The following is a 24,086-nucleotide window of genomic DNA, read 5'->3' as shown; positions in this document are numbered from 1 at the left end:
GGATATGGTTACATTACATCTCGCGCTGCTTCACCGGCACAGTCTTTAGGCACAGTTACAATAAATGCTTTGCACTTGGTACACACAGACCCACCTGGCCCTACACTGGCTGATGCCTGTAGTTCTCAAACCTCTTACATGCAGGTCCACATGGCCCTTTGGTGGCTGGTGTCTGTAGTTCTCCACTTAATACATGCAGGTTCACCTGGCCCTTTGGCGGCTGGTGTCTGTAGTTCCACAGCTTCACACACGTCTCACATACATTCTTTTGCACTCTGCCTCTTCTTTGTCTCTTCTAGGACAGTATACAGAGCGTCTCGCATGCAGTCTCTCTCTCTCTGCTCCCCTTCTCTTTCACATGGGACAGGAATATACAGACTTTTCCATTACAGCTATCACACTCTCAGCTGCAGCCCATCCTTATCCTTCAGGGATGGCTCCTATAGCCACACCGCTAGTTACCTGTTGGTTTCTGTTTTTCTCAGTTCCTCTGTGGGTCTTATGTGGGGACAGCAAACCTACTTGCATCAATGGTGTCCTCTTTACTGGTGTGCTGACTTTTTTTCTTTTTGTGTCACAGAACCTGAAGAGCCATGCGGTGACCATGTTTGAAGTGGGCAAATTGTCCGACGAGACCCTGGATAGCTTCCTTGTGGAGCTAGAAAAGGTACTCTGCTTGGTAATTAACTAAAGTGCATTTAAAGCCACATAAATATACCCAACATGTACAACAGAACATCACACGCATATTGACTTTATTTCAAAACCATGAACATTAATTTGGAGTTGGGGGTCTCATTTGCTGCTATATGACAGCCACCTTTCTACTGAGAAGGTTTTCCACTAGATTGTGGAACATGGCTGCAGGGATTCTCATCCATTCCCCCACCTGATGTAGGACTAGAAGACCTTTTGGTGGACATCGCGTTGTGCACAGTGAAATTGTCATGCTGAGTCAGTAAAGGGCCTTCCCAAGCTGTTGCCACAAATTTGGAAACAAAACATTCTCTAGAGCGTCACTCTGTGCTGTAGCTTTAAGATTTCCTTCCCCTGGAGCCAAGAGGCGGAAGTCATAACATGGAGCACAGTCCCAGGATATATTCCTCCTCCACCAAAATGTACAGTGGTCAGGAAGCGTTTTTCTGGCATCCGCCAAACCCAGATTCGCCTATCAGTCTGCCAGATAGTGTCATTCTGTCACCACAGAGAACGTGTTTCCTTTGCTCTTTTGTCCAGTGGCGCCTTCCCAACATTGTTTGGAATTGCGCATATAGATGGCTGCTCAGTCATGGAGACCCAATCCAAGATCTGCGCAGGCTCGGGGGAAGGGGTGTGCGACAACAACCCCCCAAAACATAGGCTATAGCATCGCCTCTCAACCTGCTCCGGACATAGATTCAGTTTTTTCCCCACTTTTCCTTGGGACGTAGACTATCCACTGGGCAGCGGTCAATGCTGTTGTCTCCTCCCCACATCTCAGCCGGCTCCCAGAGAAGAGGCTGCCTCATTTTAAATCACAAAGGCTGAAGTGAAGGTTGCTCTATTCAAATACAGCACTTTGACATTGGCCATCTTTGATTCAAAGAGAGGCTGCTTCATCCCTGGGATCTGGCTGCGATATCGGGTAGAGGATGGGGCTGTCTAAGGCATATGCTGGTGTACACCCCGTTCATACACGTATGAACCCAATCCTTGAAGCTCCAGACAAGTTTGCAGCTCGGTAGTGAGGACAGAGCCTTTTTACGCACTTCAATACTTGGCGGTTCTATTCTGTGAAAAGGTAAAATGCTGAGCGCTAATTAATTCAGCAGGTGTCAGTGGTATGGAGGTCAGAAAGAAGGAAAACAGCAGTAGGAGATAGATAAAAATAAAAGATAAATAAGATGAGATGAAAATGGATAAAATAAAACATGCAAGATAAATGAAAAACATTCAGAACACAAATGCACTTGTTAATGTTAAAGCTCTTTTGGTGACCGTGTGCTCCGGCCAGTTCAGCGCTGTGTAAGGTAACTAGAAGCTCGCCCTAATCTTACCCTGTGTCTAGCGGGGTCTTCAGACCTAAGTCCTGGTCCTCCCCGAGTGATCTTTCCGGCTGGAAGTTATAGCAGCTTCAAGATGTTGCGGCCGCGGTGGTTCAAGATGACGTCACCGGCCGTACCGAAAACACTTGGCTGTGCTGTAATCCTGGCTTGGCTCGTGCTTTCTATTCTATTCTGTGAGCCTGTGTGGCTCAGCTTTGCAGCGGGGCTGTTATTGCTCCTAGACCTTTCCCCATCACAATAACAGCACTTACAGGTCACCAGGGCAGAAATCTGACATGTATGGTGAATGTGGCGTCCTGTGACCGTGCTTATATCCTGTCTTCTCCTAGGTACAAAGCACGGGCGAAGGAGAAGCACAGAGATACTTCGATCATGCACTCACTTTACGGAACACAATCCTCTTCCTGCGCCATAACAAGGATCTCATCGCACAACCTGAGCAAGCGAATGCAGGTACCGAGGCATCTACAGGGCTCTTCTATAACATTAGTATCATCACTGTCTGGTGTCTGCTGGTTGTTTGTGTGCTATTATTGCAAATTCGCTTTCTTTTATTAAATAGCCACAAGGACATCTGTCCAGGATAAAGACCTGGCATGTGGGAATCATACTGCAGTGTAGCTACACACTAGTTTAGTTACGTTCTAGGTATTTATTGCTGGGAGCATTAGCTTCTATTGGAGGGGTGAGACCATTGTGAGGCCTGTGCAGTCTTTCAAGGAAATCGGTTTGGACAGGATCAGCGATACGGTGCGGGTCCACAATACAGGGGTGAAATGCGGATCACCAGTGGAATGATTTATTCCATCACGGGCGGCACTGTGCATATCAAGGTACTGATTCTGAGATTGGGAGTAAAGCAAAAAAAAAAAAGCAAGTCATTTTGTATCTGGAACAAACATAATGTTGCAATACAATGGGTGCAAATGAATTTGTTGTTTTGCATGCAGGGTAAATACTGGCTGCTTTTGCATGTAGCCCACAAATGCTGGACAGCTTTATTTTTACACTGCAAATTAGATTACAGTTTGGACACGCCCCTCCCAAATCTAAATCTCTGCAAATGTTATATCTACTCCCCCAGCAACGCATCATGGTCTTACCAAGTGCAATGTTACTGGCTCTTTTTTTGCTTTGCTCCCAACTCATGCTGGGTACACATTGGGCGATATATCGGCCGTTCAGTTGAACGGCTGATATATCGTGGGTGGCTGTGTACCAGCGATATGTCTGTGGATGACGCCGTGCTCAGACATATCGCTGGCTGTGCAGCACAGCCGGTGGCCGATATATCCACAGAGTGGCCGATATATCCACAGACATATCAGCACATTGTGTCCCGTGTGTACGGGCGGTCACCCGCCCGCCCGTACACTTTCTGCGGAGGCCGCTGGTGGCTGACATGACAACTGGGCGGGGACATGTAAATGTCCGGCCAGTTGAGACGTCAGGCACGACACATCGAAGCCGACGATTGGTAAATGTGAAGAGGAGAACGGCTAAAATGACAGTAACAAGTTCAGATTGAATTTGCAGTTGTGACTGTAATAATAAAAATACACATTTTATAAAGGTATGTAAAAATAAATAACCTAGATTTGTTTGCCTTGGGGTGTAAAGGCATTACAGGTGACCTAGTTAGTAGGTATTATTATAACCATGGTCACAGCATAGTTTTGTGTAAGCTCCAGGAGACTGTGCTGGGTTATGTGTCCTTGGCGGCTGTTACGCCCAGTGAGCTGAGCCTGTGTTGTGTGAGCAGGTTTACCGCTGGATCTCCTGCGATGTGAGAGCCTCCTAGGCCTGGACCCAGCCACCTGCAGCCGCGTATTGAACAAGAACTACTCGCTCCTGGTCTCTATGGCGCCTCTCACCAATGAGATCCGGCCGATCAGCAGCTGCACGCCGCAGGTAACACGGACGCATTTATATGTCACTTCCCTTCCCTGACCGTTGTCTTTGTGTGTGTGTGTGTCTTTGTGTGTGTGTCGCTTTGTGTGTGTGGCTTTGTGTGTCTCTTTGTGTGTGTGTCTTTGTGTGTGTGTGTCTTTGTGTGTGTGTGTGTGTGTGTCTTCCCTCTGCTGGGACCAGTCATTGGCCGCTGTTAAAGGTCAATAGTTGCTTTTTTGCTTAACAAAAACTATTCTATGTTTTTATTAAGAAAGAAATGTATTTTATTTGCAGCACATTGGACCAGCCATCCCAGAAGTGAGCTCCATATGGTTTAAACTCTACATCTACCATATTTCTGGACACGGGCCACCATCCCTCTTGCTATCAAAAGGAACCAGACTTCGGAAGTTGCCAGATATCTTCCTGGTAAGCAGAGTGTATAACCGCGGCGTGAATCCAGGTTCCCCCATTTGCTGCGCACCTACTGTGCGGGACCCTTTAGCTGCGAGGCGTCTGTACTGACGATCCTGGCTTAGTGCTGGACTGGAACATCTCATCCATAGTGCCCTGTAGGAAGATGGGTTTGTTATATATAACCAGCCTGGCCTTTCTTCTTACGCCTCCATGCCGTCTCCTACACTACACTGGAGAGTGACTCTGACGTGCCCCATGCACATTTATCCCTCTGTACCTTCTAGTCCTTCCCAGTTTCTGCTCAGGTCATCCCACTGAACAGCGGTGTCTTCTAGGCCTATGATCGGCTGTTGATTACGTCGTGGGGACATGATCCAGGCGTAGTCTCTACTTCCAATGTTCTGGTGATGCTAAATGACGCATTAACGCACTCTGCGGTTCTCATTCAGGTATGTATTATATCATCAATACTTCTATTGAATGCAATATAAACCATATACTATGGTTTTATATTGTGTTAAATTACTCAGATGACCGGTAAAGTGTGTGTGTGTGTGTGTGTGTGTGTGTGTATGTGTACATAGGCCTTATAACATGAGAGATCTGTGTTATGTAAATGGAGAAATGTCTGTACTGTAGATGGTAAGCATTTATAAATCACTAATTGCAAGAGTTCACAGAAATGTTTTTTAATGAAAGTGTGTCCATTGGTGGTTTATTAGTCCTCAATAGAATATCTTTCCTTCATTTGTGATAGTCTTGCACTTCATAGCCACAAGGGGGAGCTAATTTCTCCCCAATCTTTCTGCACAGGGTCACGGCACGCACGGAATGGGGGAGACTGCACATGTCCCTTTCCCGTTTGATGAAGCAGAACTGCAAGGAGGTAACAAGCTTTAACTGCGAATATACCTAACACTAAGATTACCACGTGTCCTGTGTCTTTATGTTGATTCACTGTTTTATGTTACTTTGCATAGAAAAGACTGATACATTACATTCTTCTATGAGGTGAAATTGCTGTATTGCAGGATCTTTTCAGATATAATGGATTTAGATTAGAGAGGGATATTTAGCAACTGCTTTGTACATTGTCCAAAACTCAGCTCTCATTGTTTTCAAAACCACTTAAATCAAAAAGAAATACACAAACTGTTAGTTTATTAAGTAGTTAGGTCCAAACAAATTAATAACTGTACATCCCTCCTCTTAACAGCTTGTTAAATTATCTTATTCTATGACACATAGTAAGTAAGAAGGGCTGCAGGAATGTCCGTATTACCTCTGAATAGATCTCACATACTTAGTGATCATTGTAGCACCCTGCACCTCTCACAACCTGTGCAGTTCCTCTATCCTGCCTGGGGTGTCCCTCTCTGCTCTGGTGCTTCTAGCGCACACTAGTCCAGGGGTGGGCAATAGCTGTTGTTGAACTGCACATCCCAGCATGCTTTGCAACTGTTTTTGCATAGCCAAATAGCAAAATTATGGCAAGGCATGCTGGGATGTTTAGTTCTACAACAACTGGGGGACCGCCTATTGCCCACCCCTACTCTAGACTGTATCAGCTGAAAGTGCAAGAAGCACCAGAGTGACACCCGAGGCAGGAAAGAGGGAACGGCACAGCTTGTGACCGGTGCAGGGTGCTAGGATAAACCCTACAAACTGTAAAAAAAAAAAAATTGTCGACATTAAAATGGTCACCACAAAAAAGGTTGACACGTGGGTTTTTCATGATTTTTAGGGTTAGGTTTAAAATTGCATGTCAACCTTTTTTTTTTATGTCGCCCTTTTAACCCTATTGACCTTTTCACTTTGTCGACCTATTGATTGTCGCTCTTCTGATGTCTGTCTATTGACTGTATAACTTATTAGTGTAGACCTATAAATCCACATCCTATAACACAAACCTATGCAAATTTAAATCTAAAACTAGTTTATTATACCACTCACTGTAACACATTCATAATAATAATAGACGACATTCAGCAACTGATTTCTTAGTCAGTATTTCACTTTCTTTACATTTATCAACACCATAAAAACACTAGAAATGTTGGCAGAAGGGCTGAACTGTAACAGAACCCGGCTCCAGAACCCGTCCAGCCTGACTACCCCCGATGCACAGGCTCATCCTGGCTGTCACTCAGCGGCCACGGTGCTGTCCTGTGCTGTCCCTATGAGCTTGCTGCATCACACAGCTTGGGAACAATGAACTTGGATGAATCTAGGGCCTGTATGTCATCCTTTCTGTATCACAGTAATAAGCTTACGGTTACTGTATGAGTTGGAGAGAGGTAATGCTGTGCTTTAACGTTGCGTATATCTGTAACTGTTTGCTCTCTAGCAGACTGTACATGGCGGTAGTCTAACCATAGGTATCATGGGCAGCACGAGAGCTGACTGCAGCTTTCTCCCATCGCCAGATCATCTTGTCGACGTCACCGACTTTAAATGGAGTAATTGGAAAAGCTAATTTGCCATAACCATCGTTATGGCTTCCGGAAGGGGTCAGTTGTAGCTGGAGGACTCGGAGGCCTGTAGCCGGCCAACAATAGACTACATTCTGACCACTTTTACAGAGTATATTCAGATTGGGATAGTTATTACAGCCCTATAATAAACCCGGTGGGTTACAGGTAGCATAGGAATTATATTTGCAGAAAAGACCCTAAAGGGTATATTTACTAAAGTGCGGGTTTACAAAAGTGGAGAAGTTGCCCATAGCAACAAATTAGATTCTACTTATTTATCTAGTACATTCTAGAAAGTGATAGCTAGACTCTAATTGGTTGCTATGGGCAACTTCTCTACTTTTGTAAACCTGCACTTTACTAAATATACCTCCTAAGAGTGGACTTGGCCTTTTAGAGGGTAAAGTTGGCCACGGTTGTGACGTTTTGTTATTTATTTCAGAGTTCTCCACCATCAATATGGGTGTCCACAAAGCCTTAAAAGTATTAAGAGAGAGGACAGATTTGGATCACTTCTGTGGGTACATCACTATGTTGAATCCCACCAGCCACCACGTGAGCCAGAGGAGACTGAGCGACGCCTCTGACGGAAAAGGTATTGTGCGCAGTTTCTGTAGCTGACATCCATTTATTATCGTCTCCCGCTTGCAGTAGCAGCCGCCTACATATGTGATATAGATGTAAAAATCCAAAGTACCCGTGTGTGCTGGCGGGGAGGCCCATGTGTGCTGGCGGGGAGTCACGTGTGTGTGTGTGTGTGCTGGCGGGGAGTCACGTGTGTGTGTGCTGGCGGGGAGTCACGTGTGTGTGTGCTGGCGGGGAGGCACGTGTGTGTATGCGTGCTGGCGGGGAGGCACGTGTGTGTATGCGTGCTGGCGGGGAGGCACGTGTGTGCTGGCGGGGAGGCACGTGTGTGCTGGCGGGAGGCACGTGTGTGTGTGTGTGATGGCGGGAGGCACGTGTGTGTGTGATGGCGGGGAGGCCCAAGTGTGCTGGCGGGGAGGCACACCATGTTGTAACTAGTAAGTTACTGTCTGCATGGCTTAGCATAAAATAAAATAAATAAACGTATTTTAGTGATTTGTTGAATGCAATTACAGTCAATGTGATGGTTGAATAGTATAGAAAACATTATACATGGGCTTCTGTTATGTTATGGTATAAAGTATCTCCCTTATTTTTCAAATTCCAGCTACTGGTAGATCCCTGTAACTTCCTCATAGAAAACCAGTAAGTCCCATACACCACAGCAGTATATGAATAGTGGTAATAGTTTAATCCAGTTTTATTCACTAAAGTGAGATAAGGATACTTGAAGGTATCACTACCATGATGAGCCTTATAAATCAGGAAGATGGTGATTAGTGTTTTCTGATTAATTACTGGAACAATGTAGTATAATGAATTTTATATTTAATACTAGCTGAAATACCTGGCGTTTCCCGGGTTTACATTTTGAAGTTATTAATTTTTATTATGTGATGTCGTCCAAATCCATCTAGTGGAAGTCCCAGATCAGGCTCCCTGGGTCAAACTTCTGCCCGGCACAATCTATGAGGTCTTCCCGGGACCCCAAACGCTCCATTAGGCAACTCAGACCAATTGCCACCCCTGTGTGAAGTTTTCATCCAGTGGAAGGTCCAGAACAGGAACCCTGAGTCAAAGTTCTGCCCAGTGTACACCAACGGGAGGTCCGACCGGGACCCTTACCCCTCCCCTAAAACCTGGCCAGGATCCAACCGGACCACCTCGCGTTGGTTTCATAATCGGTGGTGTCCGAATGCATAATCGGACAGACATAAAAACAGACCAATGAATATTATATATGTAAGAGTTGTCGCTATGTGGTCTAATTGACTTTTTCGATACTAAATAACTATGTAAGATTTGACAGCTTTACCTTATGAGCTGTGGAAGATATTCGTCCAAATAACAAACACACTTCTTTTATAATATATATATATATATATATATATATATATATATATATATATATATATATATATATATATATATATATATATATATATATATATGTGTGTGTGTGTATATAATTTTAAAATACCCAAATGGCATCAGAAACATATAAACGTTTACTTTATATTGTTTTCAGTTTGAAAATGCATTGTCATAAGCACAATATATAAAGTAAAGGCGTATAAAATATTTTGTAAGGTCCGCTGTGTTAAAAGGACAGTACAGTGACTTGGAGTGTGTGATGGATTTTCATAGAAATATGGCTGGGTGCATTGAACAGCTACATCCAATTCTGTCACTGCAGGAAAGTCAAACTCTTTAATACACATTCTCATATAACAAAGGAAAATGTTTTCTTCTGGATTAAAAATCTCCTTCTTGTTGCCCCATATATAGATGAGTCTTGTCTAGCGTTCGACTCTGATGTGAATGGGAGCACCGAGTCCTTTGAGCTTGTTGTGGAAGAACCTGCTGTAGAATTGGGACAGCGGCCCAGTGATGGTAAATATCAGAACACGCCAGAGTCCTGCATGTAACTGCCTACACTGTTAGACTTTGAGGTATCTATTTAGAGGGGATCCCATCTTGTTTTGCAGTTAGATACATCTATACTTACAGTGCATCCGGAAAGTATTCACAGCGCTTCACTTTTTCCACATGTGTTATGTTACAGCCTTATTCCAAATTGGAATAAATTAATTTCTACTTCAGGGTCCATAAGGGGTCCACAGGGTTGACCTTGGGGTATAGCTGGATCTGGATCCACGGGCACCACGCAGTTTAAAGCTTTAGCTGGTCCCAGGATGCACTTGGGTCCATCCTCCTCTATACCCCGCCCCCGAGCCACAGGCACCCCAGTTTGAGTTGGTGCCCGGCTGGAGTCGGGTCACCCTGCGCAGGGGGGCTGCAGGAGCAGCCCCCAAAAGCTTTTTTTATTTACAAAAAAAAGAGAGCCTGTTAGGGTTTCTATTTTTTTAACGGCTCTTTAGTGGTTGCGAAGGGCTGTCTAAATAGACGCCCACGCTGCCGCTCTTATTCCCCGCTGGCGCCGCGACGCCAGTATCGCACTGGGGATCGCGGCGGGAGGCCAGAGTCCGTACTAGCCGGACTCTGGGGACCTCCCTGGACTGCTGCCAGAGACGCCGGGGACAAGGTAAGCCGCGAGTCGCCGATTAGCGGCGGCTCGCGGGTCTTTCCAGATATGCAGTCCTTTGCCCCCGGTTCTAGGGGACAGACCGGGGGCTGCTAGCGGTGGCGGCGGGCTCCCCCTCTGCGGAGGAATACCCCGTGGGACCACTAGACCACCAGGGATTTCAACGGCAAGCGGGAAGCCGGCAAGCCCTGGGGTTAATGGCTAGCCAGGGGAGGAAGCCTTCCCTGTCTAGCGGCTCCTTCCCTCAGCTCAGCGCGCCTTTCAGCACGTAGTCTGGCGTCGCTGAGCTGCAGATTCCTCGGCCACTCCTCCTCTGAGGTCTCTGGGGGCCATTTTCTTGTGGCAGCGCAGATACTCTCAGGGAGCACGCGGACCGGTCCCCCTGTGTACCTCTCCCCCGATCAAGGACAGTGTACACAGCGCTATAGCCCTCCCAGACACTGAATCTGGAGGTTGATTGTAGTGGAAAGGTGCAGTGAGTATATCTTCCTGCATGGTATGTGACTTTTGCTAGTGCTGCCTGTCTGTGCTTATTTCTACTTACTGTCGGCTTATACCTATCCCTTTCCTTCTCCTACAAGCCCTACAGGTGTGCGGGGGAAGGGTGTTTCTACTGACCTCACCTATATAGATCACGTATTTGTGAGGTCCGTCACATACAGTTGTGTGCTACACAGTACCATATTGTGGGCTGTTCAGCACACTGGTGAGTGCACTTGATTCGGCTCTGTTGCCAGATATATTTATTATATTTTGTCATGTCGGACGAGGAGATTGAGCACTCCGTGGCTCCGGTGTTGGTCTCCTGCGGACGCTGTTCTGCAGGAGTGGATAGGGAGGATTTGTCACAGGATGGCCTGTGTAGACGGTGCTAGGTGGTTCCTGGCCCATCAAAGCCTCCTATAACGCAGGAACCACCATGGGCGATGTTTTCTCAGGTGCTGGTGTCTATTTCGGACCTTCTGTCGGTCCCGACTGCGGTTCCTACTAGGGCGTTGCCCCAGCCGGCTGTCCCCCATTCCCCGGGTGTTCCGCAGTTATTGCGCAGCCCCCCCCCGGGTCTCAGTCTGTTGGTCCTTATGCGGGGTTACCTATGTATATACAGGCTTCCCCTGTGACGCAGCAGTCTGTGGTGCCCTTCCAGGCCCCTATGGCGGCTCCTCCACCCTTGGTGGATGTGCTCTTCAACTCCGTACAAAATTCGGCGGCCGCGTCTTCGGCTTTTCAGTCAATGTTGCAGACTGACGTGCCTTCTAGGGCGTCAAAACGCACACTAATGGCGCAGGCGGCACATGTATCGGACTCAGAGGGGTCCTCAGATGGGGAGGTTCCTGATGACACTGACTCGGACACATCAGTCCAGGAAGTGGATACCAAGTCGTCCATTAATGTGCGAGCACTGGTTAGGGTGGTGCGTGCCATTCTCCTAATAGAGGATGAGGCACCAGCTCCTAAGTCGAAATATCCTAGTTTAAAGAAAACTAAGGTGTCTTCTGCAGTGTTTCCCCTGTCTGATCAGTTGACGGATCATATGGCGGTGGCTTGGCAGGCGCCCAGTAAGAGATTCCTACCTCAGAAGCCGTTGGCTTCTAATTACCCCTTTCCTGAGGCACATTGTAAAAAATGGGAAACTCCACCGGCGGTGGATTCTCACGTCACCCGTTTAATACGTAGCGCTACTTTGCCATTACCGTCTATATCCTCGCTGATGGATCCCACGGACAGGAAAGTTGAGACTTGCTTAAAGTCCATTTACTCCCTCTCAGGGGCAGTGGCCCGACCGTCCATGGCCATCTCCTGGGTGGCCAAGGCCATTGAGGGATGGGCCAACGCATTGGAGGATACCTTTCCGGACGACGTTCCGGATGTCCAGAGGGCGTTGTTGGGAAAGATGAGGGACGCTGCTTCCTACATTGGAGAAGTCTCTTTGGATGCTAGTCTGCTGACTTCTCGAGTATCGGCTGCAGCAGTGTCTGCCTGCCGTTCCTTATGGCTGAGGTCCTGGAGAGCGGACTCCGATTCAAAGAAGGGCCTGAAGGCTTTACCTTTCAATGGAGAATTACTATTTGGTCCGGACTTGGACAAAATAGTGGATACCCTGGCTAAATCCAAGTAAGCTTTCCTCCCTTCAGCGGCAACGCCTGCCAAGGTCCGGAGCTTGGCTTTTCGTTCCTTTCGGGTTCAGGGTAAGGCAAAAGGTCAGTCCTTCCTGAGACAGTCGGCGGCTAAGACCGTCTCTAAACCCAAGAAGCAAGCCTGGAGTGCTCGGCGCCCTTCTTCCAAGCAGGACGATATACCCGCGGCCTGATGGGACTGGCCTCCCTTTGGGGGACCTCAGAGTGAGAGGCTGACTTCTCCAATTCGCCCAGTGTTGGCACAATACCACCACGGATGCCTGGGTTCGAGAAGTAGGCTCTCAGGGGTACGCCCTGTCTTTTCGGGTCAGGCCGCCCCACCAATTTTTTTTCACGAGTCCTTCTCTGGACAAGACCAAAGCTTCCCAGATTCAGGTGGCTATACAATCCTTGCTACAAGCAGGGGTCATTATTCCCGTTCCGCAATCTCAACGCGGGACGGGGTACTATTCCACTAGGTTTCTGGTACAGAAGCCCAATGGTTCTCATCGCCCTATCCTGAATTTGAAGTCTCTGAACAAATACCTCAGGGTTCCCAGGTTCAGGATGGAAACGTTACGTTCCATCATTCTGTCGATGAAACCTGGGGATTACATGGTCTCCCTCGATATCCAGGACGCCTATCTCCATGTGCCCATAGCACCGGCACATCAGCGGTATCTGAGGTTTGCTATCCTGAACCATCACTACCAGTTTCGGGCGTTGCCTTTTGGCCTCTCCATGGCTCCAAGGGCAATTATGGCCGCCCACCTTCGGGGCCAGGGCATACGGCTGCTGCCGTATCTGGACGATCTTCTTCTGCTGGCGGGCTCCCCGGAGGTACTTCTTCGACATCTCCACCTGACCATTGCTTGTCTTCAGGCACATGGGTGGTTGATAAATTGGAAGAAGTCATCTCTGATCCCATCACAACGGATGGTTCATTTGGGAGCCCTTCTGGATTCTCGTCAGCAGAGGATTTTCCTGACTCCGGAAAAGGTGTCTTCCCTACAACTGCGGATACACAGTTGCCTGAGCAGTGCCGGGGTGTCGGTACACTCGGCCATGAGAGTCCTAGGGTCCGTGGTGTCGGCATTTGACATGGTGGAATTTGTCCAGTTCCATTCCAGGCCCCTGCAGGGGGCTCATCTCATCGAGGGTCGCCCATTTTGGATCCCGGACTGGGTTCTGCTCACAACAGATGCCAGTCTCCGGGGTTGGGGGGCAATGACCGGCTCGTTGTCTCTTCAGGGCCGTTGGTCTGCGGAGGAAGCAGTTCTTCCCATAAACTTGCTGGAGCTGCGGGCCGTGTACAGGGCTCTGCTGTCGTCAGGCACCGCTCTTCACGGAAGGGCAGTGCAGGTGCAATCCGACAACGCCACCACGGTGGCGTACATCAATCACCAGGGAGGAACTCGCAGCTGAGCTGCGATGTCAGAGGTGTCTCAGATCCTGGCTTGGACTGAGCGCCACCTTCCAGCGATCTCTGCAGTCTTCATCCCGGGAGTCCTCAATTGGGAGGCAGACTTCCTCAGCCGTCACGACGTGCATCCCGGGAAATGGTCGCTTCACCCAAAGGTGTTTCAACTTCTCGTGGACAGATGGGGACTGCCGGAGTTTGACCTGATGGTCTCTCGTCACAATTACAGGTTACCCGTGTACGGCTCAAGGACAAGGGACGCAGGCGCAAGCCTGGTGGACACGCTGTCGGTGAAATGGACATTACACCTAGTGTATCTGTTCCCTCCGATCTCCCTGCTCCCTCGGGTACTAAGAAAAATCAAACAGGACGGGGGCACGTTTCTGCTAGTGGCTCCAGCGTGGCCCAGACGTCCTTGGTACTCCGATCTCAGGAGCTTGTCCGTCGACGCTCCATTCCTTCTACCTCAGCGTCGGGACCTGCTGTCTCAGTGGCCTTGCCTTTACCCAGATCTGGGTCGGCTGTCTTTGACGGCGTGGCTCTTGAGACAGCCGTCTTAAGGTCCCGGGGCTTTTCAAGCTCTGTCATCGGTACCATGCTGAGGGCGCGTAAACCGGCCTCTGCACGGATTTACCACAGAGTGTGGCACACTTATTTTCAGTGGTGTGAGTCCAGAAACTTTGATCCTCAGGTGTTCAGGGTTTCTAGGATTTTGGCATTTCTGCAGTCAGGTCTTGACCTGGGCTTACGTCTTGCTTCCCTGAAGGTTCATGTATCGGCTCTTTCTGTGTGGTTCCAACGTAGAATCGCTACACTGCCTGACGTTCATACCTTTTTCCAGGGTGTTCTTAGAATCCAGCCTCCCTTTGTGCCTCCAGTAGCTCCGTGGGACTTGGCGGTGGTGCTTCTGGTCCTGCAGGGACCTCCTTTTGAGCCTCTTGAGTGGGTTGATCTCAAGTGGTTAACACTTAAGACTGTGTTTCTCCTGGCAATTGCTTCGGCCAGGAGAGTATCCGAGTTGGGGGCACTTTCCTGTAGTCCCCCCCTTCTTAATTTTTCACCAGGACAGAGCAGTGCTTCGCACTCGTCCTGAGTTTTTGCCTAAAGTTGTCTCTAAGTTCCACATCAATCAGGAACTGGTGGTGCCAGCTTTTCAGTCCCCTGATCTTACAGCTGGCGAGGCTTCGTTGGACGTTGTCCGTGCTCTAAGAATATATGTTGATCGGACTGGTTCTGTTAGAAGGTCCGATTCGTTTTGTCCTCTTTGGTTTTCATAAGAGGGGTTGGCCTGCCAGCAAACAAACCTTAGCCCGTTGGCTTTGTTCTGTTATTAGGGAGGCTTATGTACAGGAAGGTTTACCTGTTCCAGCCTCTGTTAAGGCTCATTCAACTCGGTCTGTGGGTCCTTCTTGGGCCGTTAGGCGTGGTGCCTCCGCTGTTCAGCTGTGCAAGGCAGCCACTTGGTCTTCCATTCAGACGTTTTTGAGGTTTTATGCGTTTGACACCCTCTCAGGATGCATCCTTTGGGCGCAGGATTCTCCTTTCTGCACAGGAGCGTCCCCGCCCTTAGTTGAACTGCTTTGGGACATCCCCAAGGTCAACCCTATGGACCCCCTATGGTCCCTGAAGTAGAAAACAAGAGATATGGTAAGAACTTACCTTTTGTTATCTCTGTTTCTACGAAGTCCATAGGGTCCACAGGGCACCCGCCCTGACGCACCTGGCTTCAAAAGGGCTGTGTTGCTGGACACCGGTTTTCCGTCTCCCTTTTCTGTGAGTGTGGTTTTCTTGTGTGTTCCAGTCTTCCTTCTCTCTGTTTAGTCTCCTCCTCCGGCCTGGGCTGCTTACCAACTGGGGTACCTGTGGCTCGGGGGCGGGGTATAGAGGAGGATGGACCCAAGTGCATCCTGGGAGCAGCTAAAGCTTTAACTGCGTGGTGCCCGAGGATCCAGATCCAGCTATACCCCAAGGTCAACCCTGTGGACCCTATGGACTTCGTAGAAACAGAGATAACAAAGGTAAGTTCTTACCATATCTCGTTTTTTTGTCTTCAAAATTCTACACACAATACCCCATAATGACAACGCGTAAAAAAAACCTAAACAATCAAATGTACATAAGTATTCACAGCCTTTGCTATGAAGTTCAAAATTGAGCTCAGGTGCATCCTGTTTCCACTGATCATCCCTGAGATGTTCCTACAGCTTAATTGAAATCTACCTGTTGTAAATTCAGTTGTTTGGACCTGATTTTGAAAGGCATACACCTGTACACCTGTCTATATAAGGTCCCTCACTTGACAATGCATGTCAGAGCACAAACCAAGCATGAAGTCCAAGGAATTGTCTATATTCCTCCGAGACAGGATTGTCTCGAGGCACAAATCTGGGAAAGGGTACAGAAAAATATCTGCTGCTTTGAAGGTCCCAATGAGCACAGTGACCTCTATCATCCGTAAATGGAAGAAGTTTGGAAACACCAGGACTCTTCCTAGAGTTGGCCAGCCGTCTAAACTGAGCGATCGTGGGAGAAGAGCCCTAGTCAGGGAGGTGACCAAGAACCCGATGGTCACTCTGTCAGAGCTACAGCATTCCTTTGTGGAGAGAGGAGAACCTTCCAGAAGGACAACCGTCTCTGCAGCAATCCACCAATCAGGCCTGTATGGTAGAGTGGCCAGACGGAAGCCACTCCTTAGTAAAAAGCACATGGCAGCCCGCCTGGAGTTTGCCAAAATGCACCTGAAGGACTCTCAGACCATGAGAAACAAAATTCTCTGGTCTGATGAGACAAAGATTGAACTCTTTGGCGTCAATGCCAGGCATTATGTTTGGAGGAAACCAGGCACTGCTCATCACCAGGCCAATACCATCCCTACAGTGAAGCATGGTGGTGGCAGCATCATGCTGCGGGGATGTTTTTCAGCGGCAGGAACTGGGAGACTAGTCCGGATAGAGGGAAAGATGAATGCAGCAACGTACAGAGACATCCTGGATGAAACCTGCTCCAGAGCGCTCTTGACCTCAGACTGGGGCGACGGTTCATCTTTCAGCAGGGCAACGACCCTAAGCACACAGCCAAGATATCAAAGAGGTGGCTTTAGGACAACTCTGTCAATGTCCTTGAGTGGCCCAGCCAGAGCCCAAACTTGAATCCAATTGAACATCTCTGGAGAGATCTGAAAATGGCTGTTCACCGACGCTTCCCATCCAGCCTGATGGAGCTTGAGAGGTGCTGCAAAGAGGAATTGGTGAAACTGCCCAAGGATAGGTGTGCCAAGCTTGTGGCATCATATTCAAAAAGACTTGAGGCTGTAATTGCTGTCAAAGGTGCATCAACAAAGTATTGAGCAAAGGCTGTGAATACTTATGTACGTGTAAATTTGCAAAAATCTCCAAAAAAAACTTTTTACACATTGTCATTATGGGGTGTTGTGTGTAGAATTCTGAGGACAAAAATTAATTTATTCCATTTTGCAATAAGGCTGTAAAATAACAAAATGTGATAAAAGTGAAGCGCTGTGAATACTTTCCGGATGCACTGTAGCTGTGATGCTTCAATCCTGTTTCATTTGTGCCATTGGAAAGACATTAAATTCCTAACTAAGGCCTCAGCAGCACTGAAAATATCATCTGTCCTGGTCCCTGCAATTTAATTTGCAAAAGCAGACACACCGGACTGGAAGGGGAGTTGCTAAAATAACAAGAGATATGGTAAGAACTTACCTTTGTTATCTCTGTTTCTACGAAGTCCATAGGGTCCACAGGGTTGACCTTGGGGTATAGGTTGGGAACCAAATCCGGGCACCACGCAGTTAAAGCTTTTAGCTCCCAGGATGCACTGGGTCCACTCTCCCTATAACCCCACCCCCAAGCCAGAGGCACCTCAGTTTGTAAGTAGCCAAAGGCCGGAGGAGGAGAGAAAAAGAGAGAGAAAACTGGAACACTCAATAACCATACTCACAGAAATGGGAGACGGAAAACCGGCGACCAGTAACACAGCCCATATGAAGCCAGGTGCTTCAGGGCGGGCGCCCTGTGGACCCTATGGACTTCGTAGAAACAGAGATAACAAAGGTAAGTTCTTACCATATCTCTTGTTTTCTACTTCAGGGTCCATAGGGGGTCCACAGGGTTGACCTTGGGGATGTCCCAAAGCAGTTCAACCAAGGGTGGGGACGCTCCTGTGCTGAGAGGAGAATCCGTCGCCAAAAAGGAAGCATCCTGAGAGGCAAAGGAAACCAATGCCTAGAACCTTTAAAAGTTGTGGACAGAAGACCACGTGGCCACCTAGTAAGGCAAAACAGCCGAGGCGCCACAGCGAGCCGCACACGAGGGTCACATGGCCCGAGAAAAAACAAGCATCAACAACAGGAAGGCCTACCCATGGGTAGGCCCCTGAGGAAGACCTACGAGGCCATCCAGCCAACATTTGGTTATAGGCCGGCCATCCTTTCCTGTGAAAACCAGAAATCTCAGACCACCAATAAGGAGTCCGATTTCCGTAAGGAACCTGAACGGATCACATAAATCCAAAGAGGCCAGACCACAGTCAATGAGGCCACACCAGCCGAGAGGACTGGGGACAGAATGGCCGTACCATAAGTTCCGGGAATAATATGGAACCTGAAAACCACTAAGAAGAAACACAGGGCGAGAGCAACTCACACCCTGACATGATGCCCTCCAGAAGAGGGAGCCACATGAGAACGCTCCCAATTCAGACACTCTCCTGGTTGATATAAACACCCTGAGAGAAAGAGAGAGCCTAAGCAATAGACCATGTAATGGCTATCACAACCAGCGGTTCCATTGGCTGTCCCCGGAGGTAACGAAGAACCACTACTTACTCCCAAGGAGTCCCTAGGGAGGCCAAAGGAGGCATAATCAAGAAAACACTCCAAAGGATGAACTGGATACCAGAGTGGAGCAATTCCATATCTTAACCATACTGACAGTGTAGAGATCCGCACTGTCAGGAAGACCAGGCCAAGTGTGAAACCCAAGCCAGCCGGAAGGAATGCCAGAATATCTGGAAATCCTGGACACCGGAGGATTGTATCGACAGGTACAATACCATAAGATTTATGGCTGCCACAGTTTGTGGTAGGTCCCAGCAAAAGCTGATCCATGTGCTCTAATCATTCCAACGATGACAAAGCCAGGGAAGCCGTAAGACCACTGTAAGGACACAGTCAAAGACAAACGACCCAGGTCCAAGGCAAAACCAAGGACCCTGAGACAACAGGTCCGGGCAGTGAAGCATCAGGGATGGAGTATCGATGTAGAGACTCCGAAGATCCAAGTACCCCTGACATCTGGGGCAATCAGGAGCCACCAGCAGGAAAGCATCTCCGTCTCGATTGAAAACACTTCCAAAGACCTCGAGGAAGAAGGGAGACCGGAGAACACAGGTACACAAAGTGGAAGGACCACTTCACCGACAAAGAGACGCTGAAGGTTGCTTCAGAATCCCCAGAGCTGGACTGTAACACCATAGTGTGATAAAGTCAGAAGGCCATGAGGGTCACCTCAGGGGGCCCCCCCTGCTCACCAGGAGATGAAACCTCTCTTGGGGAAGAGACTAGTCCCCGGGATGCACGTCGTGACGGCTGAGGACTCCCGCTTACCAATGGAGAGCTCCTGAAATGAACGCTGCCGAGATGGTCGGGAGGAGACCCTCGGACTATGTCCGAATATGTGACATACCTGTCATTGCCACCCAACGAACAGTGTTGCTAAAAAGGAAGCCACTGTCCTGACCCTGTCGGACTGAACCTTTTCAGGTTCACCGGGAAACAAGAGTTATGCCAGAGTAAGTTAATTGACAGGGTGGAATCGACAGACGTCCAACTGCACTGAAAAGGATTCGATCCAGACACTGGCCATAGCAAAGAAAACCCTGGACGAGATGGCCATAGCCACCCGGACAGGGACCGACTTGCCTCCGGAGAGAGCATCATCGTTTGAACAGTTATCCGACAGAAAAAACTTGTTCCATCTGGAGATGAGCCAATTATGGAAAGGCCTGGAATGGAACTGAGCCCATTCCACCATGCATCCCAGAGTGTAAAGACATCTGTCGACTGCGCAGACAACCATGTACTCCTAATGGAAGAGTGGAGATTCCGTCTTACGCCAGAAGAATTCTCAGATTCTGAGAATCCAGCAGGGATCCTAGATGAAGAATACCCAGAGAGGGATGCAGGGAGGACTTTTTCCCCGTTGATTAAACGTCTGCACCCTGAAGAAGCCACAGTCATCCTGACCTGGCCGTAAAGTACCCCGGTGATCCTGCTAAGAGCAGGAGGCCGTCCAGGTACAGGAGCATTGGGATATACCGAACAGAAGAACTGTCAGAAAATCCAAAACGCTGGTAAACCCCTGTGGGGCTGAGGACAGTCCCAACAGGCAGAGCCCGAAAAATTGTAAGTGTTGCTGTGATACAGCAAACCTCAGCCCATGCTGAGGAAAGGTCTCTGTAAGTACCCGTAGGCACGCGTCCTGTATATCCAGTGATACCATAAAGTCCCCAGGTTCCAAACATCGTATGATGGAGCATAGGGATTTCCTCCTGAGCCCAGGTAGCTTTAGGAACTGGTTCAGGGAATTGAGACAGAGAATAGGCCAAAGAGGACCATTCAGCCACCGCACCAGAAAGAAAGCAGAACAACCAGTCCCTCACTGAGATAGTGGGGATGGCCTAATTAGCTCCGCTTACCGCAACAACTGCATAGCTTTCTGGATCTGTAAGGCCCTTGTAAAGAGGCCGCCTGAGCAAAGAGGGCGTACCCTCCTACCCACGTAGCCGCGGCAACTTGACACTAGTACCGGGCGAACTGAGAAAATCGGTATCTCCCAGTTGTAGGCCTGTCCCGTCAGGCTGAAGAGATATCCGTAGGTTCAGAAGCAGGATCGGCTGGCAGTCCAGGCCTGCTCGGTACTGGATATGTCGGCCCTTGTAGATGCCGACAGTCTACGAAGAAACAGACCTTTAGGCTGACCCAGAGGACAAAAAAGACTTAACAGACTTAGTCTGAGGCCTTGTAGTGGGCATAGCTGAAAGCGGTAAACTTGTCGTTAGTAATACTGCCAATGTTACTACAATCTTGTCAAGGTCAGGACCAAACAATATCAACCCTAAAGATGGTATCTGCACCTCTGCATTCCCAGAGCGCAGCCATAGGGTATTACGGAGGATACAGTCGCAGCCGGAACTCTGAAAGTTAGGAGACTGGTATCCAATATAGGCATTTCCACCTATGACAACTGCATATATTACGTGAGCGACCAAATACATTTGAACCCCCGACGTGTTGGAGGGGAAAAAACGTTACAAATGCATCAACCCAATATGCAATAGTATTAACCAACCATGCTATAGCCATGGTAGGATGGGTAACAACTCCTGAAAGCAAGTATACTGATTTCAGGCAGAGTTACCACCTACGGATCCGAAGAATCCGACCACGCAGGAATGGGAGGCGTAGTAACGTCTGTAATCAGACGAGTAACACGCCCATCCACCCCAGGAGGGGCTCGTGATGACCCTCAGGGAATTTGGGACAGGAGGCCAAACACTGTTGTAACACCTCCTATCTGGCAACAGCCAGAGTCCCGCTATGCGATCCACCCGCTAGTCAGCAACAGGGAATCCGAAGGCACGCAATACTGAGGGTGTATGATACAGGTGCAGGTCAACATTCACTCTAACCAGAATGGACCTGCTACCAGCCCTAAAGCAGGGATAATAATACCTGAAATAGGCTTCCCCCCGTGTAAGAGGGAAAGAGCCCCAAACAGTATCCAGTTCACGGCAGAGCCAACTGGGAAGTAACCACAGAGCGTCAACCACGCCAATTAGCGTTTCGTAGAAAACGACATCCACCCAGGGTGGCTGTTGTGGTAATCCCTGCAAGGGGAATGACAGACTATTGTGGCACCAGGGGGAATTCATAAACTGCAAAAAACCCCTGCAGGGAGCGGTAGTCTGTGTCACAGGGGAAGAGTGCAAGAAGCTGCGAGATACCCTGAGATGAAAAGGGCAATATGGTGAAGTAACCCCAAGTGAGTTACAACAAAGGGGCCCGCCCGGCGATCCGCAATTGAGAGGATCCCGAGAAAACAAACCGCCCAAGGGGGTCGTGAAAGAGGCCAGCACCAGATGACGCCACATACAGAACCCTTTATGAGTCAAATCCTCCGCACTAACACCTGCAGCACATGACTTGCAGGATAGTAAAAATGGGTGCAGTATCGTGCTCTATCTCCTGGTCAGACATATCTGACCAATCTTGGCGGAAATATTAAGCAGCACTATACTGGTCCTGACTGATGCCAAAAATTAGCTGCAGGGACCCATTTTCAGCGTATGCAACACACAGTTCCATCTAAAATATGGCAACGTGCAGCACGCAACAGTATGTGACAAACCACACAAATATTAACAAGTATATAAATGTGAGGTCTCAGAACCACCCTAAGTACAGCTGTATTAGGGCAGATAAAGAAAAGGGATAGATATACACTGACAGGTGAGAGAATAAAGTACAGACAGTCAGCACTAGCATAAGTCACATACAATGCAGATATATACATATATACATAAACATGTCATATAATATACTGCACTATTACACTGCATTCAACTGCCCAGATTCAGTGTCTGGGAAGGCTACAGCGCTGTGTACACTGACCTGATGGTGAGGTACGCAGGGGGACTGGACCAACTGCCATCCTGAGAGATTTCTGCTGCACCACAGAGATAAAATGGCCGCTGGAGACCTCAGAGGAAGCGTGGCCCGCGGAGGAAGCAGCTCAGCGACGCCAGACTATGGATACTGAAAGGCGCGCTGAGCTGAGGGGAGGAGCCGCTGTAACAGGGAAGGCTGCCTAACCTGGCCGGCTATTAACCCCTGGGACGCCGGCTCCCTGCACCGATCGTTAAGTCCCTGGTGGTCTAGTGGACACACGGGGTATGGGGGGCCCGCCGCCACTGCCGGCGCCTCCGGTCTGTCCCGCGACCTTACCTGCTCCCCGTGGATCCGGCAGCAGTCCTGGGCGCCCGCAGAGTCCGGCTAGTACAGACTCTGGGGTCCCGCTGAGATCCCCAGATCTGTACTGGCGTCTCAGCGCCAGCGGGGTGACGGAGCGGCAGCTTAGACGTCCTATGGACAGTCCGACGCTGCCGCTCTGAAGAGTCCAAAGTCCATGGAAAAAACTTTGTCCCTAAAAAAATAAAATAAGCTTAGGGGCTGCTAATCAGCTCCCCCTGCGCTAACGGTGACCCGACTCCGGCCGGGCACCAACTGAAACTGAGGTGCCTCTGGCTTGGGGGTGGGGTTATAGGGAGAGTGGACCCAGTGCATCCTGGGAGCTAAAAGCTTTAACTGCGTGGTGCCCGGATTTGGTTCCCAACCTATACCCCAAGGTCAACCCTGTGGACCCCCTATGGACCCTGAAGTAGAAATTAAATATACCAATATACCGTATCCTCGATAACCTATGTGCTGTATTTTGCATATCCTTCGCCGGTAATGTCCACTTGCTCATGTGCCTGCCCAAATCATGTAAGCCATCGATTGCGGAGACCGGCTCTGATCGCAGCCTGCATCCCTGCATCTCTATTTTAATGCATTTCCCTACAAAAATATTGCTCATTGCAGCGATAAGCAATCTTAATGTTCGGGGACTGAGTGCATTTAATAATAAATAATGCCCCCTAGTGTTAGCGGCACGGGGAACAGTGACAACCCATTGAGTGATGACCGATGTAGCTAGAACCGTAACAATGCGCAGTCAGACCATTTCCGTGCAAAATATCCCCACTTAACACCTGTCTTCTGCTGCAGATGGAGCTTCGTGTTCAACCCACAAGTCTTACTTTTAATTCCCCAGTTATATTGCTCTAAAGATATATATTACATGTGGTTACTATAGACCCCAGTAGTTTGAGCCAGCCTGCTGTTAGTGGGATATAGGATAGGCTGTGATATACAGGGGAATGTGTTACAGTGCCAGCCTGGTGTTAGTAGGATATAGGATAGGCTGTGATATACGGTGTCTGTGTTACAGTGCCAGCCTGCTGTTAGTGGGATATAGGATAGGCTGTGATATACGGTGTATGTGTTACAGTGCCAGCCTGGTGTTAGTGGGATATAGGATAGGCTGTGATATACGGTGTATGTGTTACAGTGCCAGCCTGGTGTTAGTAGGATATAGGATGGGCTGTGATATACGGTGTATGTGTTACAGTGCCAGCCTGGTTTTAGTGGGATATAGGATAGGCTGTGATATACGGTGTATGTGTTACAGTGCCAGCCTGGTGTTAGTGGGATATAGGATGGCCTGTGATATACGGTGTATGTGTTACAGTGCCAGCCTGGTGTTAGTGGGATATAGGATAGGCTGTGATATACGGTGTCTGTGTTACAGTGCCAGCCTGGTGTTAGTGGGATATAGGAAAGGCTGTGATATACGGTGTATGTGTTACAGTGCCAGCCTACTGTTAGTGGGATATAGAATAGGCTGTGATATACAGGGGAATGTGTTACAGTGCCAGCCTGCTGTTAGTGGGATATAGAATAGGCTGTGATATACG

The 24,086-nt window shown here is 48.7% G+C and overlaps 1 protein-coding gene across 2 annotated transcripts in view; it reads left to right on the top strand.

The window, feature by feature from the left end:
- The window catches only part of FAM91A1 (family with sequence similarity 91 member A1), a 68,274-nt gene that overhangs the window by 30,587 nt on the left and 13,601 nt on the right, over positions 1 to 24,086 (top strand). For both annotated transcript variants that reach the window (XM_088453153.1, XM_088453152.1), the window contains exons 14-21: positions 581 to 667; positions 2,375 to 2,498; positions 3,808 to 3,956; positions 4,230 to 4,364; positions 4,688 to 4,801; positions 5,166 to 5,238; positions 7,269 to 7,421; positions 9,200 to 9,304. In XM_088453153.1, coding sequence (XP_088309279.1) covers positions 581 to 667; positions 2,375 to 2,498; positions 3,808 to 3,956; positions 4,230 to 4,364; positions 4,688 to 4,801; positions 5,166 to 5,238; positions 7,269 to 7,421; positions 9,200 to 9,304 — 940 coding nt within the window. The remainder of the gene's footprint in view (positions 1 to 580; positions 668 to 2,374; positions 2,499 to 3,807; positions 3,957 to 4,229; positions 4,365 to 4,687; positions 4,802 to 5,165; positions 5,239 to 7,268; positions 7,422 to 9,199; positions 9,305 to 24,086) is intronic.

This window comes from Taudactylus pleione, unplaced genomic scaffold, assembly GCF_031769625.1.
Source record: "Taudactylus pleione unplaced genomic scaffold, aTauple2 ptg000571l, whole genome shotgun sequence".
Taxonomy (NCBI): domain Eukaryota; kingdom Metazoa; phylum Chordata; class Amphibia; order Anura; family Myobatrachidae; genus Taudactylus; species Taudactylus pleione.
The sequence above is the reverse complement of the archived record's forward strand: the minus strand, read 5'-3'. Positions and strand labels throughout refer to the sequence as shown.